The 15,099-nt window shown below is 40.1% G+C and overlaps 1 protein-coding gene across 3 annotated transcripts in view; it reads right to left on the reverse strand.

The window, feature by feature from the left end:
- The window catches only part of MAP2K5 (mitogen-activated protein kinase kinase 5), a 266,228-nt gene that overhangs the window by 217,740 nt on the left and 33,389 nt on the right, over positions 1-15,099 (reverse strand). For all 3 annotated transcript variants that reach the window (XM_077746645.1, XM_077746636.1, XM_077746628.1), the window contains exons 4-7: positions 11,101-11,170; positions 6,634-6,674; positions 5,610-5,677; positions 1,117-1,165 (exon numbers count right to left, since the gene is read on the reverse strand). In XM_077746645.1, coding sequence (XP_077602771.1) covers positions 1,117-1,165; positions 5,610-5,677; positions 6,634-6,674; positions 11,101-11,170 — 228 coding nt within the window. The remainder of the gene's footprint in view (positions 1-1,116; positions 1,166-5,609; positions 5,678-6,633; positions 6,675-11,100; positions 11,171-15,099) is intronic.

The following is a 15,099-nucleotide window of genomic DNA, read 5'->3' on the forward strand; positions in this document are numbered from 1 at the left end:
CTTATTTTCTTCTAACAGTATTCAAGGGATTGTGTGTTAAATAAGTAGGGCTTCCAGAGGCACCATCATATAGTCTCCGTTTTAAGGCATGTGCATCCATCTATCAGGCCACAAAGTTACAGGTGATATTAAAGGACAAGCATGAGGACCCGGCTTTGTCTTCCTGACGTGCTCCACTACAAGTACTTGATTCATGAAATGCCAATGAGGCTTGGAGAGGTCAGCGTGTGAAGGCACTGAATAAGCATCTGAGATAATTAAGATTTCAGCCTTCGAAACATGGACGGGAAGTGAACAGCAGTTAAGAAAATCAATAAGAGTCTTTTATTTGCAGTGACACAGATGTCTCAGTCAATAGAGCCTAATAGGCAGGCTTGATCGCAATGGACAGGCGCCTGCCTCCAAGGCTATCAAAGGGCTTCTTCTATAACAAACATTAAAACGCATTTATGTTGCTATTGAAGAATCGAGGACCCCGTAGGAAGCTTAATTTGCCAGTGTATGTTTAAAAGCACTATACTATTTCAGATGTGCCCATTTACTTGAATCAAAATTAGTGAGAAATGACTGGCCGGCAGGCCCATTCGTCCATCACTGGCGGGGGGTTAGGTCACCCAGCTCTAAATGGCCAGTCCACCAAGGCCAACCACACCAAGGGCTTCGCAGGTCCAGGACTTTAAATGCCAAAGGTCTGCTGTCACTCTGTTCCCCTAAAAAGCCAGTGTTCCCTTCAGGACAAAAGAAGGAGCCAAGGTGAGAAAGTAACAGTTTTTCCTCTTCCCCTCAAAGATAATGAAAGCAGCAGCCACCTCTGGACGCCGGGCCATTTCAACAACCCACGGGTTGACACACTTGTTCAGAACTGATTAACTTTTTTTAGACTGAGATGGCAGCAGGGTGTGTGCCTGGTACTTCAATCTGCTGAGAGTGAAACCCATTAGCACAGTTTGAAAAACGTGCTGCAAATTGCTCTGCCAATCAAATTAAGCCACTGTAATTCATTTATGACAAGAAGACATCCGTGGCTCTTTATCTGTTTATTAAGTTTATGGATGCAAAAACCGGACAGTAGTAAGTTACCGCTACGCGAAAATCTGAATATGTAATGACACCTACCTGGCCGTTGGCTAATATTTTTTTCAGTTCAGCAGAAGACTTCTTTAAGCTGAAAAGGGAAGACATAATTTTTAATGGCAAGATCACTGACACCTCTGAACACCATTCAGCATTCCAGACTAAAATGCGCCTTTGTTTTAGGTGAGGACAGGGACTCCACACTTTGTATCCTTCTTCCTACATAAAATTTTTTTTCAAAAGTTAACTGGTCACATGGCAAAGGTACTAATAAAAATCCTGAACCCCTAAAGCAGTAAAGAAGCCTCCAGTATCAATGAAGCTAGACTACCTTAGGGATTACTTCAGTGACCTTTTCTGGCTATTAGTCCTGTTGCCTTTGGGTAGCCTTTCAGTGGCTATGTTATGTGGACTCTGTCATCTGCTAAATGCAAAGAACTTAACGATGTACAAGAAAACAGAACTTTGAAAGATAAAACAGATAGTTTAAGTCCTGATCTTTTACTACCATTAAGGGGTACAATTCAGCTTGCTGGGAAGCAAATGTGCAGCAGAAATAAATTCTGGGGCTCGCTGGCTGTGTGACCTGGCACAGGTCAGTTACTTATCCTCTCTGAACCTCAATTTCCTCTTTCTGCAAAATGGGGGAAATAAACTTTATAGGGTAATCAAGAAAATTAAAGATTACAAAAAGCCCATGTACATTGTAGATATTAAGTAAATTTCAGCTGCTTTCTCATTGGCTTTTCTGTTCTCTAAGTGGGAGACCCAGCTTCCAGAGTTATTTAAGAAATATGAAAATGTTCCTCTCTGGACACATATGGCTATGTAAACACTTATGGGAATGAATTTGGGGAAAGTGGCCAGGGAATACTCTGAAGTCCTTCTAGCTTTATTATGAGTTATGCCCATAGATCCCCAACTAGGTAGCAGAGTAGTATACAAAATAGCATTTCATCTCAGCAATGTTCTCATTGGAAATGTAAAGTTTGTTAACTCTTTTCTTTATCTATTCTAACCCTCTACCCATCTACCAAATTAACACTCTTCCTGCATGCTAGTTATCTGTGTAGGTGCTTTTCTTCCCACCATTACTCCACAAGACTGGGAGATCCCTGAGAACATGGACCACATCTTGATCACCTCTATTCCATTCCCTTCCCATCTTTGAAACCAGCCCAGGGACGTGGCACGTGCTAAGAATTTGATAAACAGTGGCCTTGGTTCTGGCTATGATTTATGTATGATTTTTTTTTTTTTTTTTTTTGCAAAAGCAAAGGGCGTTTATTCGGGCTTAATTCCGGGCTCCCAGACCTCACCAACACAGTGGATCCGTGCTGAGAGCCCTGAACAATGGAGGAGTAGGGTTTTTAATCACAATTAGGGCAGGGAAAGGGGTGATGGGCAGAGACTACAATGTGATAGGACAGGGTGACGGCAGAGGTTGATGCGGCGTGGAGGGATTGGTGGGTTTAAAACTAAGCGGGCCAGAAAAGTGGCGGGAACGTCCGGCAGTCACAGACACATACAGACACACACAGACACACACACATACACACACATATTCATTTGGTACCCTGAGTAAGTTATATTGAGAGAGATCTCAGATTTCATGTTTGACCACACTTGCTATTTCACGTTATGATTACTCGTCTTTCTAAACACTTCTTAAACTTGTGCTATGGTCAAAGGCAGGCTATGGAGCATCAGTCCCTACTGCCTCCAGATTTTATAAAACATGTCCTCAACCAAGGACTCTAAACTTTAATAATGTCCTCCCAAGTCTAAGAATTCATGTACTGAAGTGACAGTTAAGAATTCTGTAGAACGAGGGGTGACTGGGTGGCTCAGTCGGTTGAAAGTCCGACTCTCAGTTTCGGCTCAGGTCATTATCTCACAGTTTGTGAGACTGAGCCCTGTGTCAGGCTCTGCACTGACAGCTGGGAGCCTGTTTGGGATTCTCTCTCTCCCTCTCTCTCTCTGCCCCTCCCTTGCTCATGCTCTCTCTCTCTCTCAAAAATAAAGTAAATGTTAAAAAAAACTTAATGAAATAAATAAAAAGAATCTTGTATAATGAGACTAAGGCAGAAATATGTAAATAAAATAAACTACCAAAATCAATCCAGTTAAGAAAATAATAATAGCAGCTCTCATTTACTGGATGATATCCTGTGCCAGGCATGGTGCTAAATGTCATTACTTATTATCCTGATTTAATTCTCACAGTAACTATAGCCCTGGGGGAATAATTTATAAAGGAAACAAAGGTTCAGGCCTTGCTCATTCTGTCTCTCTCACACACACATATACTCCCTCCCCTCCCCCCGGGGGGCACACTTAGAGCCTTGTATTCCCACAGATGACTCCCAATTTAACAGTTACAATTATTGTAAAAACAGAAATAACAAAACAATGTCCAGGCAATGTTTCTCCACAGATACTCCATTATGTCATACAACCTGAAATAACAACATTTTGATTCAGCGCATTTACAAAGCACCTTTCATCCAAGAAACAAAACGTGATTCCTTAATATAGCTTCATCAGTCTTCCTAACACTGGAGGTGGAGCGATGAAAGTTTAATCACCCCGATTTTACAGAAGGAGAGAGGCAAGATATTTAGGAAAGGCCTGGACTTGGCAGTGGGACTTGAATTTAGTAATTATGGCCTCGGAACACCATGGCGGTTAGTAAGCCCATTTTAACAGTCATCCACCGAAGGCAAAGACCAATTCAGGCTTTGAAAGTAACTGAGGAGAGTGCTGATTTCATCCATTATGCCAATGTCTGACTACCAACTTGGTCTCATTAAAAAACAAAAAAATTCTGGCAAGTTCTTTGTGCTTCAGTTTACTTAGTATTTTGTTTCTCTGTATGGTCACGGTGACTCATGTCTATCAAAAAATCACTTTTAAAAACATTTTAAAATTTAAATGCAGTGTTATTGCAACCTTGATATGACACTTCAAGAGTGACACTGAGCAGTATTAAATCAGAGAGTCTCCGAATTTCTGTCCCACGTGAAAATTTTACGATACTCGTGAATATACGCTGTAGTTCTTTAAAATCCTGTTGTTAAAGCCAAATCTCAGAAAACTTGAAAAGTTATCCTGCCCTTCCTCTGCCTTACCATTTTTTTTCAACTCTTTCCTGCTTTTTACACCATGATGAAATGGAACCTAAAACACCAGACAAAGTCCATGTTTTTCCTCAAGGCTCATGGTGGGTCTGTCTGAATAACAATTTTTCTGGAAGCAGTGGTAAAATTAAGTGCCCAGCCTTCTTTAACGTGGCCCTAACAAGTGACCCCCAGCCCCGGGCCTCCATAAGCTGCAGGTATTGCCTGGCAGGGCTAAGCCCCGGAATGAGAACTAGAGGCCCACCCCTCATGACCACAAGACAGAGGATCTGCCGGTGGATAACCTGGTTGAGTGCATTTTAAGACAGAATGAGTTGCTTAAGAAGAAAACACACTTTAAAAGTAGTATGTTTGCAGCAGGAAAGCTGGTGGTAGATATGCTGACACTATAGTAAGGCAATCACAGAAGCGACTTTTGAGGAGACAGGGGGGTAAAAAGAGAGTCAGAAGGAGAGACTTTCAATTACATACAGTAAAGCCCTCTGGCAAAAGAACCAAGACTCTGGGTTAAAGAGGGGACAGAAGGAAGAGGAGAAACCTAAACTATATCTCAGCCGAGAAACGGCTGTGCGACCCTGGTTACAGCCCTACCCTTAGAAAAACCTGGGAGAGAGTGGAAGGGTCTTCTGGTTCAATGCTGGCTTTCCGGTCACCAGTGTGACTACGTACACACAGAGCAATCGCCTCCACAGCATCATCCTCAAGTCCAGTAATGTGATGTTTACTGGCTGAATAACTGAGGGTATGACCAAAACGACCTAGAACTCTATCAGCTTGGGCAGGTTGCTCCTCTACTTGAGGACTGTGATCATCGGAAGCAACACTCTGAAAAGGCCCTCAAGGCTTTGGAATCCCCACGGTGGTGTGGGGCGCTGTTAGCAATGAATTAGTGAAAACGATCTTCCTTCTACAATAGCACCAATATTCTGTATGACCAAAGACACAAAAAGAACAACATGGCTGGTCAGTTTAAGTTCCACCACTTCACTCTCTCCCTGCTCTTTCTGGTGAAGAGGTCGGTGGACAATGATACTGCCAAAAGACAATCAAGAAAAAAACAATAAGTGTCATATAATTCACCGAATCAGATCATTGAGGCATGGAAGGCCCAGAAGTGAAAGGCACTGAACTTTCTGTGTAATTTCAAGACTGAAGGAACACCATTCCACAGACCAAAATTAAGAGTTTAACATGCCTCATTCCATCTTCCTCAGTGAGGTCCTTTCTCTGTAGTCAACACGTAGCTACAGTTACCCAACCGGTCACATTTCTTCTTAGCCATGTGCACATTCGCTTGGTCTTACAGAAGAGCGTTGTCACCCCACAGGCCTCTTCCCCACCCCCAGCTCTGTAGATAAGCATGCTCATGGGCACACTTCACTTGCTTCCTCTCACCTATTGCTTGGAAGTGAATCTGAGACAGCTGGGCTGCCATGTTGCGAGGGTCCAGCCCGGGTATTCACCTACAAGGAAAGAAAGAATCGCAATCAGTCTTGTGTTCTGAGGACACAGTTCCAATTAACCTATAATTTGCCACAAATTTCTCATTTCACTATGAAGGTTAATTAGCTTGTTGCTAGACAGGCCCACGGTTGGAGTCTACTCAGTATATAGGTTACAGAACGGTACAACCCGTGTGTTACATAATACGCTTTTCCTGTCGGTATTCAAATACCTAAATGGTGTTGAAAAAAGCAGAGATAGATGGGAGAATTTCAACTCACTGTCCAGAACTGAGTTCAGTTCACTGCTGTGTTTTCTTTTATATACAACACAGCATGTTCAAAAAAGAACATGAAGAATACCTCCCGAGGTTAGTAGCGAACCTCGAGTTTTCATATTCTTCCAGCTCTAAAACCGAACAGAACACTGTAGAATATTTCCTATTCACTGAAAAATGAGGTCCAAAGAATTAATTATAAAATGCTTGAATCTGATACAATAGCCAGCTTTCCTTTCAAACGTAAAGCTGTTAGCAGAAATCCAGAATTCAAAAGACATGGAACAATGAAAAGACATTAAATAGATATATGTTTCTAGCATAAATATGTCAAAAGAAGAGGAGGGTATCCTGTGTGCAATATGCTTGGTGCTTAATTAATCATTGAAATGAAGTCTGTATTTTCACTCAAATAAATCTTTGTGGACACCAGTACTCAGAATCATCCTGAAGAAATGGACCAACAAAATGATTCCAAAAAAAAAAAAAAGCCCCAAAAAAGCCTTCTATGCAAAAATGTACACATATTGAGCAAATACTACAGATGAATCCCCCTCCACATCCTGTTTGAAAAAAAGGAAAAAAAAGGATCGCTTGTCAAGAGCTTGAGAAAGTGCAGTTTTATTTGACATTTCAATAAGTGGAACACAGCATTACAAATCCATCTAACTTTACTGAAACAATTATTGAAATTCGTACCTTCAGGCCATGTATGTTCCGTTCCCCAGGAGGCTTGCAGGCTGAAACAGTAATTGACTAAATTGTAGAACACATCAGGGCCATTTACAAATTTGCTCAAAATGAATCGTTTAAAAAGAAATGAGGGTGACACCAAAATTAGCAGAGAGAAATGATTGAAAAGTGGCTCCCAAGACCCAAAGTGGGAATTATGAACCAGGGTTTTTAACTTGCAGGAGTGAGCATTTATAAATGCAAAGAGCTTTCTGACACCACCTCATATAAATTCCAATTTCTGCTTAAAACATATAAAAATCAAGTTAACTGAGCTAAAATGATTAGATTCCTTTCATAATTCAAATTTCTGCAATCTTTCCTCAACTCCATTACATTGTATATCTGCTATCACTTAAACTACTTTGAAAATAGCTAGGGTTTTTTGGTGGGGGGAAAGGCGGTGGGGGGTGGTTGAAGAAGAGTCTTTTAATGCCAGAAAGGTGGTCAGCAATTCTAAAATGGAATATTCCAAGTCTGAATACCAGTTTGCACAGCAAATCTATTAAAATACAAGGATATCACTAATTTTACTGCATTTCTTGCAAATCTTGACATCTTCTAATATTTCAGTCTAAAGATAGAGCAGTGCCAGGAAAAATATTAACCTCCTGACACCACCAGGAGGTACAGGTTAGTACTTTTCTAATTCAGCAAATGCTTCTTCATCAAATGTTAAGAATACAAAAGCGTCCTGCCATTTTATAGGTTGCTTCCATCTGAAAGCTATGGGTGCCCTACATATTGTATGTTAAGGGGCTGTCAATTTTGATTGATTGTTGGGAAGGATGAATTTGATTTTTTTCCTCCTCCCTCAGATGTACATGTATTTTCCCTCTGTTTCTGACAACAAGAAATAAAACGGTTTAATAAGAAGATGTGGGTAATAGTTACAAAGCGTATCAGTTGTTTTCATTGTGTATATTTTTAGTATACTCAAATCTATTAAGTTACAGTCCTAGAATTTTTATTTTTCTAAAATACATTAAAATTAGGACTTCACATCTTCTTTCCATAAAATGGAAATTAACTTTTTGAACAAAACAAAAGTCACATACATTTGATGTCTGATCCTTGAGGGACCATTAATACTTTCTAAGACAACACTTCAGAGTAGTACGTTCATAAATCTCATTTAATAAGAAAGTGGCTAACTAAGGAATCAGAGACAGGTGTCAACTCTTACCTATTACCTAAACATCTGCCTCATTACTCAATTGGCTTCTCAAACATTCATGACTGGAAATCTAAACAATATTCAAAAAATACCCCAGTAACCTCATATTTCCTAAAGTTATGGAGTGAGAAGTCACATAAAGCTAGAAAGTTTTCATACTTATTAATATTTAACGTATCTTTTAACTACAGAGAGTATAGCAATGAACTGGGAGTTACCATCCAAGGCAAATGTCTTACTTGGAATGAGAACACCTGAGGTTATCTTTCTCACTTGCTCAGACTAGAGATTCTTTGTACCAAGGGTCCTGACTATCTTTCTCACTTGCTCAGACTAGAGATTCTTTGTACCAAGGGTCCTGACTATCTTTCTCACTTGCTCAGACTAGAGATTCTTTGTACCAAGGGTCCTGACTGAAGAAACCAAGGTCTGGGGGCCTCTAACCAACTAAGTATTAACCTAGTCAATCTGCCCACTATGTCTATATCCTAATTGTCTAAGCTTGCGTAATCACATTTACCTATATAAGATATGGGTAAGTAGGGGCATCTGGGTGGCTCAGTTAAGTGTCCAACTCTTGCTTCAGGTCAGGTCATGATCTTGCAGTTTTGTGAGTTTAAGCCCTGCACTGGGCTCTGAGCCAGCAGCATGGAGCTCTGCTCGGGATTCTTTCTGTCCCTCTCTCTCTCTGCCCAGCTCCCACTCACGCGGTCTCTGTCTCTTTCAAAATAAATACATAAACTTAAAAAAAATAAAAATAAAATATAGGTAAGCAAAACGCAAGAATACAATAAACGAGTTGTACAATAACATGCAAGAAACCATAAAGATAGGGAGACTGCATCTTATAACAATTTAAATATGGGGGCGCCTGGGTGTCAGTTACGTGTCCAACTTCTGGTTTCGGCTCAGGTCATGATCTCATGGTTTGTGAGTTCAAGCCCCACATCTGGCTCCACGCTGACAGTGCAGAGCCTGCTTGACATTCTCTCTCTCCCTCTCTGCCCCTCTCTCAAAAATAAAAAAACTGAAAAAAAATTTTAAATATGGCCTGGAGGAACTTTATTTAATAATTTATTAGAGTCTAATGGGTCTGTTCTAGGACTGCATGCAACAATCACATCTCATATACGGTCATCTTATAACTATGGTGTCCCTACAATATGCTGTTCTCTACACTCTTACCAACCCCCTGCAGACTGCCTCCAAGCACACTCCATGAATATTTTCATTTATATGCCCTTCCACTTTATGCAAATTATGATTTAAACAAAATTCTCACTCAAAAGGTATACTAACCACTTATAAGCTGTTGTGGACTCTGAAGTTACTTAATCTCTCTGAACCTACATATTCTCATCCACACAATGGAGTCAGTAATACCTAATAGGCAGAAATGTCAGGAGAATGAGAAATGATAACACTTAAAGCAATATTACTGCCTGAACAGAGCAGATGTCTAAAAAAGGTTGTTACTGCCATGAGAGACGGCACAATGGTATGGACAAGAAGACTTAGAAGGGCTGTTCATAAAAGAAAAGAAAAAAAAAACTTTGCAAGATTTTGAATGAAGAAGAGTAAACCTTTTATTGGAGGGGAAAAAACCCCAACAAAGACTCACAGCATTGGAGCTATGATTTTCCAGGTTACTGTACCAGGGTTTGCTATAACAAAAGAGTTACTGTGGCAAGTAGTTAACGGAATGTCGCAACAATTAATGGAAATTTTCAGCTGGTAAAGTATTCTTGTGGAGAAACAATTTTGAAACTTGCCTAATTCTCCCATCATTGAAAATAGCAAGAAACAATCTGCATCCTTGTTACTGGCCTAATGCACAGAAATGGCAACATTCTTTTTTCTTTTCTTTCTTTTTTTTTTTTTTGTTATTCTAGTTTTTAGTCTTCAGGTACAACAGAACCGGATGAATCTTAATTTTTGTTTCACAGACACTATCAATGACCCCATTTTATTTACTTTCTTAGCTCCCTAGTGCATTATCATTAATAATGTACTAAGTACTCCCAATCCCACTGCCTACCTTAACACTAGAAAAGCATTACTCTTGTACCCAGACCTCCTTGTGGGCTGGCCAAGTCACCTGCCTTTGGAGACCTGACCGTAAATAAGAGTCTATTGGTTATTTGAACCATTCAACTTCAGAGAGGTACAGTTAATGAAAGTCTAGAATGGTTAACTGAAAAACCCATAACACGATTATATATACAGTATCAGTTGACAAAGATAAGTTTAAGTTATTTCTAAAAAAAGTTGGAGCATTTCCTTATCTGTTCCGTCAGTTTAAAAATAAGAATTCCAAGTAGAGCAAGGTATTGTGGGCGAAAGACTTAATGGTTTACATAATTAAACTGTTCTTTTTTACTATTATTCAAAAAATTTTAAGTTCATTTATTTTGAGAGAGTGTGTGCAAACGAGCATGCATGTGTGCAAGTTGGGGAGGGGGAGAGAGGGAAAGAGAGGGAATCCCAAACAGGCTCCCCACCGTCAGCACTGACCCTGATCGATGTGGGGTTCAAACTCATGAACCGTGAGACCATGACCCAAGCCAAAGTTGGATGCTCAACCAACTGAGCTACTGAGGCGCTGCTACTATTATTTGAATTTTGAGGAAACATTAATATACACTTGATCAGTCATATCAGATACAAGGCTAGTACTGCCAACCTAAAAGAGAAAAGGAATATCATTTGGCTTGGTGATTCACCACAAGTTACTCTCATCAACTAATATTTTTAGAGACTTGACGACTAAATTCCTATTTATGAAGATTTTCCATTATTTGGAAAAGTGTCACCCCCAAAAACCAGGCACTAAACACTATCACAATTTCTCTCCTAAAACCCCACAGTAAATCTTCTGCACTAGCTGAAAGCTTTCTCAACAGCAGCTTTGGTTACCATCATGAGACACAATTTATAAATATCCGAAATTAAAGTCATTCATTTGCCTTGGTTTAGAAACCAAGTGGACCCCCAAAGAGTTCTTTAAGCGAATGTAAGTATGTACTTCAAAAACAAAAAACAATCTAGTTAGTTTAATTTACTCTAGTAAATTAGATATTTTATCTGCCATAACTATAATATAGCCCGCAATCCCCACGATAATGAATACTTCCTTTGTTTTTTCAAATTAAGAGCTAAGCATCATGTTATGTGCATTTAAACCTTTGGAAAACGTAACTGTTGATGAAACAGTTTACTGAAATAATCATTGTTGATTAGAATTTGTTCAACATTACCTCTTGGAAATATCTGCAGAGGCTCTATTAACTGTCCATTTACTTGCTGTTCCATTACTGTGGAATAATACTGCAAAGAGATTATAGAAAGAGATTACTCAGTAATGTATGAATACTGGAACAGACACTTATGGGTTGTTTAATTCATAGTACTTTTGTAAATTGCTGGTATATACATATCAGCCTTGAGAATACTTTTTCCTATTTGCACATAAAGAGGACTATAATGAATATTCGGGATTCAAAGTCCAGTATAATGCTATCCTCCACACTGTCGTTTATTTTCAAAAGTAAAAATGTTGATTAAGAATTTACTATCTGATCTCCAGAAATGTTTTGAAAAAGACATGTGTTAAAAATGACACAAAAAGCTTTTTATTTTTTTTTTAATTTTTTTTGTTTTTTTTAATTTCTAGGAGAGAGAGACACACACAGCGTGAGCAGGGGAGGGTCAGAGAGAGAGGGAGTCACAGACTGAAACAGGCTCCAGGCTCTGAGCTGGCAGTCAGCACAGAGCCCGACGCGGGGCTCGAACCCACGAACCGCGAGATCATGACCTAAGCCAAAGTCGGACGCTTAACCAACTAAGCCGCCCAGGCGCCCCACAAAAAGCTTTTTAGTAGAAGCTTCTCAAATTGCCTCTTGTTCTTTTCTCTGGGTTTTGCAAAGCAAAATGAAGACACTTCCCATCTAGCCTGGACCTATGTGCCTGCTAGCAGATCAAACATCATACATGTTTGTGTAAAGAATGTACAGACAATGGAAATCTAAATCATAGACTGGGAAAAGCGAACAAGCTGTGATCTATCCAAAGATGACAGGATTAATATGACAAAAAGGTAGCTCAGTTTTAAGCAGTCATACCTTTCAAGCTTCAGTCTTTTAAACATTTTAGTACGGATCAAATTTCACTTTAAAATTCTGGGCACAAAACATAAAGTTCCATGTAAAAAAGCTTTAATACTCTTTCATAAACACAAATTCATTCACCAGGTTATACTGTGGTCTGATTCCCATTTTCCTTAATTTGCTAGTTGGTAAGCACATGTCCACCAAACTTGGACACAGCTTCTATGCCCTCACTTCTTTTACCACGTGAGAAATAACAAAGTGGAAAGTATCAACAATGACAACAACTGATTTTGTGTTTTGCAGGTTGTCACACACAGAGCAGAACTCTCCTTTTATTCTTGCTGTTTCTATATTAAAAACACACATATGGTATGTAACTGCCACATTTGGGGGACATCCTTCCTTGATAATCATTATTTGCTGACATTCTAGAAAAGTCTTCTTTAGAAGATACAGATATATATCTTCCTAATGCTTTTATGTAATAATTAAAATTATTACAAAATCAAGGTTTTTTTTGTTTCTGTTTTTGTTTTTTACAAAATAAATGTGATTCTACATCATCTTGGGAAACACAAGTTCACAGTCTAAGGCTCTTTGTCCTAAAAACAAACAAAGTGAAGTGGATTTTTGGTAGCTGTGAACTGATACAAGTGTATCCTCCTCTCCAAGGGCTTTCAAACTGTAAAGGAAACAGATCCCTTCCTTCTGTGGACGCAGAAGCCGAGATACATACAGCATAAACATGTGTGACACACGCTCTGGAATACATACCGAGGCAAATGTCGTTCAGGAGACTATATTCCTTAAGACCACAGAAATATACCGCTCGCCATTACTCAAACAGTGATGACAAGTAAATGAAATATCAATCATGTAGGCTGTCAACCTTTTGGGACAGCAATAACTGTTAACAAGTAGTCTGGAAAAATTGTCCGAAAATGACTTGTCCTCGGCGCACAAGTATTTGAGGTTTCCATGGAAAATTAAGATGCCAGTGGCTATTTGGAACATTGCTCAGGTATTCTTTTTAATGGGAAATTTGCCGGTTATTGATCCACAGCGTGTACCCCCTTGGTTCTGGAAGGCTGCAAGCAACTTTCCAATCAGTGGCTGTCAAAAAAATTACTGCCTTTTTATACTGATACAAGACAACAGCAGTGGTGGTGTTCTCCTATAGTTAATGCTTTTCTTTAATTAACTGCTATGTACAATAGGTTAGTAATTTCAGTTACTACTTCACTACAGTCCTAGAAATCAAGACAAATAAAATATCCTTATGTTTTATCTAACAACTTAATTATAGAGGTGTCTGAAACTGGTGCTTGGGGTCAAGTTTGAAAACAAATAACCTCAAATGTAAAGGGTCAGAACAGGTGCAATGCATTTTTTCCTACTATAAAACCTTGCATGCATGAAATTGACCTGTTTTCCAACTTTATTTATTTACCTCATAAAATAAATAAATAAATTTGGTTTCCCTTTCATTTCGGATCTGTGCCAAATCAACTGGCAAACGAGACATACGTTTATAACCATTGTGCAAATTTTTGAGCTACGCATAACCATGTCTTTATGCGACAATGAACACAGTCACGGGCATGATATTAAGTGTGCCGCTGGCCAGCATCTGTGAAGCAAGCAGTTAGCATTTGTTTGTTGTTTTCCACAGTCCTCCCAAATCCAAGGGACAGTTTTCCCTGCTCAAATACTGCGTTTGATCTCCATTTGCATTAACAGAGAATCTTGTGATCCATACAGCAAATTAATTCAGCATCAGAAGCACACCTTAAAGGGCAGTAACGAAACCCATGGCTTGGGCCCACTCCAGGCAAGTGACTCAGGACCAGGCCTCTGTGTGAGGGCCGGGTGGCTGCCAAAAACGCACCAGGCCTAATCACTCAGGCTGCCGCACACGGAGTGATCTTGAAGGGACAAGGATAGAGCTTGGGGCCACATGTACCTCCCGGCCCATGGCAGTCCTGACGGGCCATGTGCCTGTGCTGCCCAGTGAGGCACCAGGGAGTCAGAGGGCCCCCATGTGGGGAGGGACCTTTCACGTGCACACCAGCTGGGTGAGGAAACAGTTGCAGGCCCTCGGATTACTGGGGTTACTCGGATTACTGTAAAAGGAAGGCATAGCAGGAGAAGTGCCGGGTGGCTCACCTGAGAGGCACACGGGCTAGTACTGAAGCTGGAGAGCAAGAGGTTTCCAGATCTGGGCAGGCTCACAGTGTTTTTAGATATTCTCCTTTTAAAGAGAGCCTTTCCAATTTTGTTCTCAATAGTGATAAAAAAAGGAATAATGACTTCTACTAGTCCAAACCAAACTGAAGAAAAAAATAACTGACCAAACAAAAAACTAAATCTTGTATGCCAAGACACTTAAAAAAAATTTTTTTTAATGTTTATTTATTTATTTTTGAGAGAGAGACAGTGCAAGCAGACAGGGACAGAGGGGGTGGGGGAGGGAGAGAGGAGAGAGAGAGAGGAGAGAGAGAGAGAGGGAGAGAGACAGAGAGGGGGGAGAGAGAGAGAGAGAGAGAGAGAGAGAGAGAGAGAGAATCTGAAGCAGGTTCCAGGCTCTGAGTTGTCAGCGTAGAGCCCAATGTGGGGCTCACACTCACAAGCTGTGAGATCATGACCTGAGCCACCTGAGCCAAAGTCAGAAGCTTAACCAACTGAGCCACCCAGGTGCCCCTATGCCAAGGTACTCAACATGGCTTGGACAGAAAAGTAACAGTGACCATTTTAACCACTAATGGGGGCACAATTTGAAGCTATCCAAATAACTTCCTAAACAATCTCTACAATCCTACCCTGGCTTTTATTATCCCTAACACAGAGCCCTGCACGTAGCAGGTGTTCAATAAATATTTACTGACTGAAACGGGGCCCAATTCTGATTCTGCTACCTATTACGTAGGTTTCATTACATAGGAAGTCATTTAACCTCACTGAACCTTAGTTTCCTCCAAATGAAAGTAAAGATAGCTAGTCCATTACACAGGGTGGCCATGAATGAAGCAACAGCAAGAGAATTTCTGACGGCACTTTGTCAACTGTAATGCATTATTGGTGGTTGAGAAATTAAAAAGTGAACCTTTTACCACTCAAACAGCAGCACTTTCTGAAGTGTTCCCACAG

Source organism: Crocuta crocuta, unplaced genomic scaffold (genome assembly GCF_008692635.1).
Source record: "Crocuta crocuta isolate KB4526 unplaced genomic scaffold, BGI_CrCroc_1.0 scaffold130, whole genome shotgun sequence".
Taxonomy (NCBI): Eukaryota; Metazoa; Chordata; class Mammalia; order Carnivora; family Hyaenidae; genus Crocuta; species Crocuta crocuta.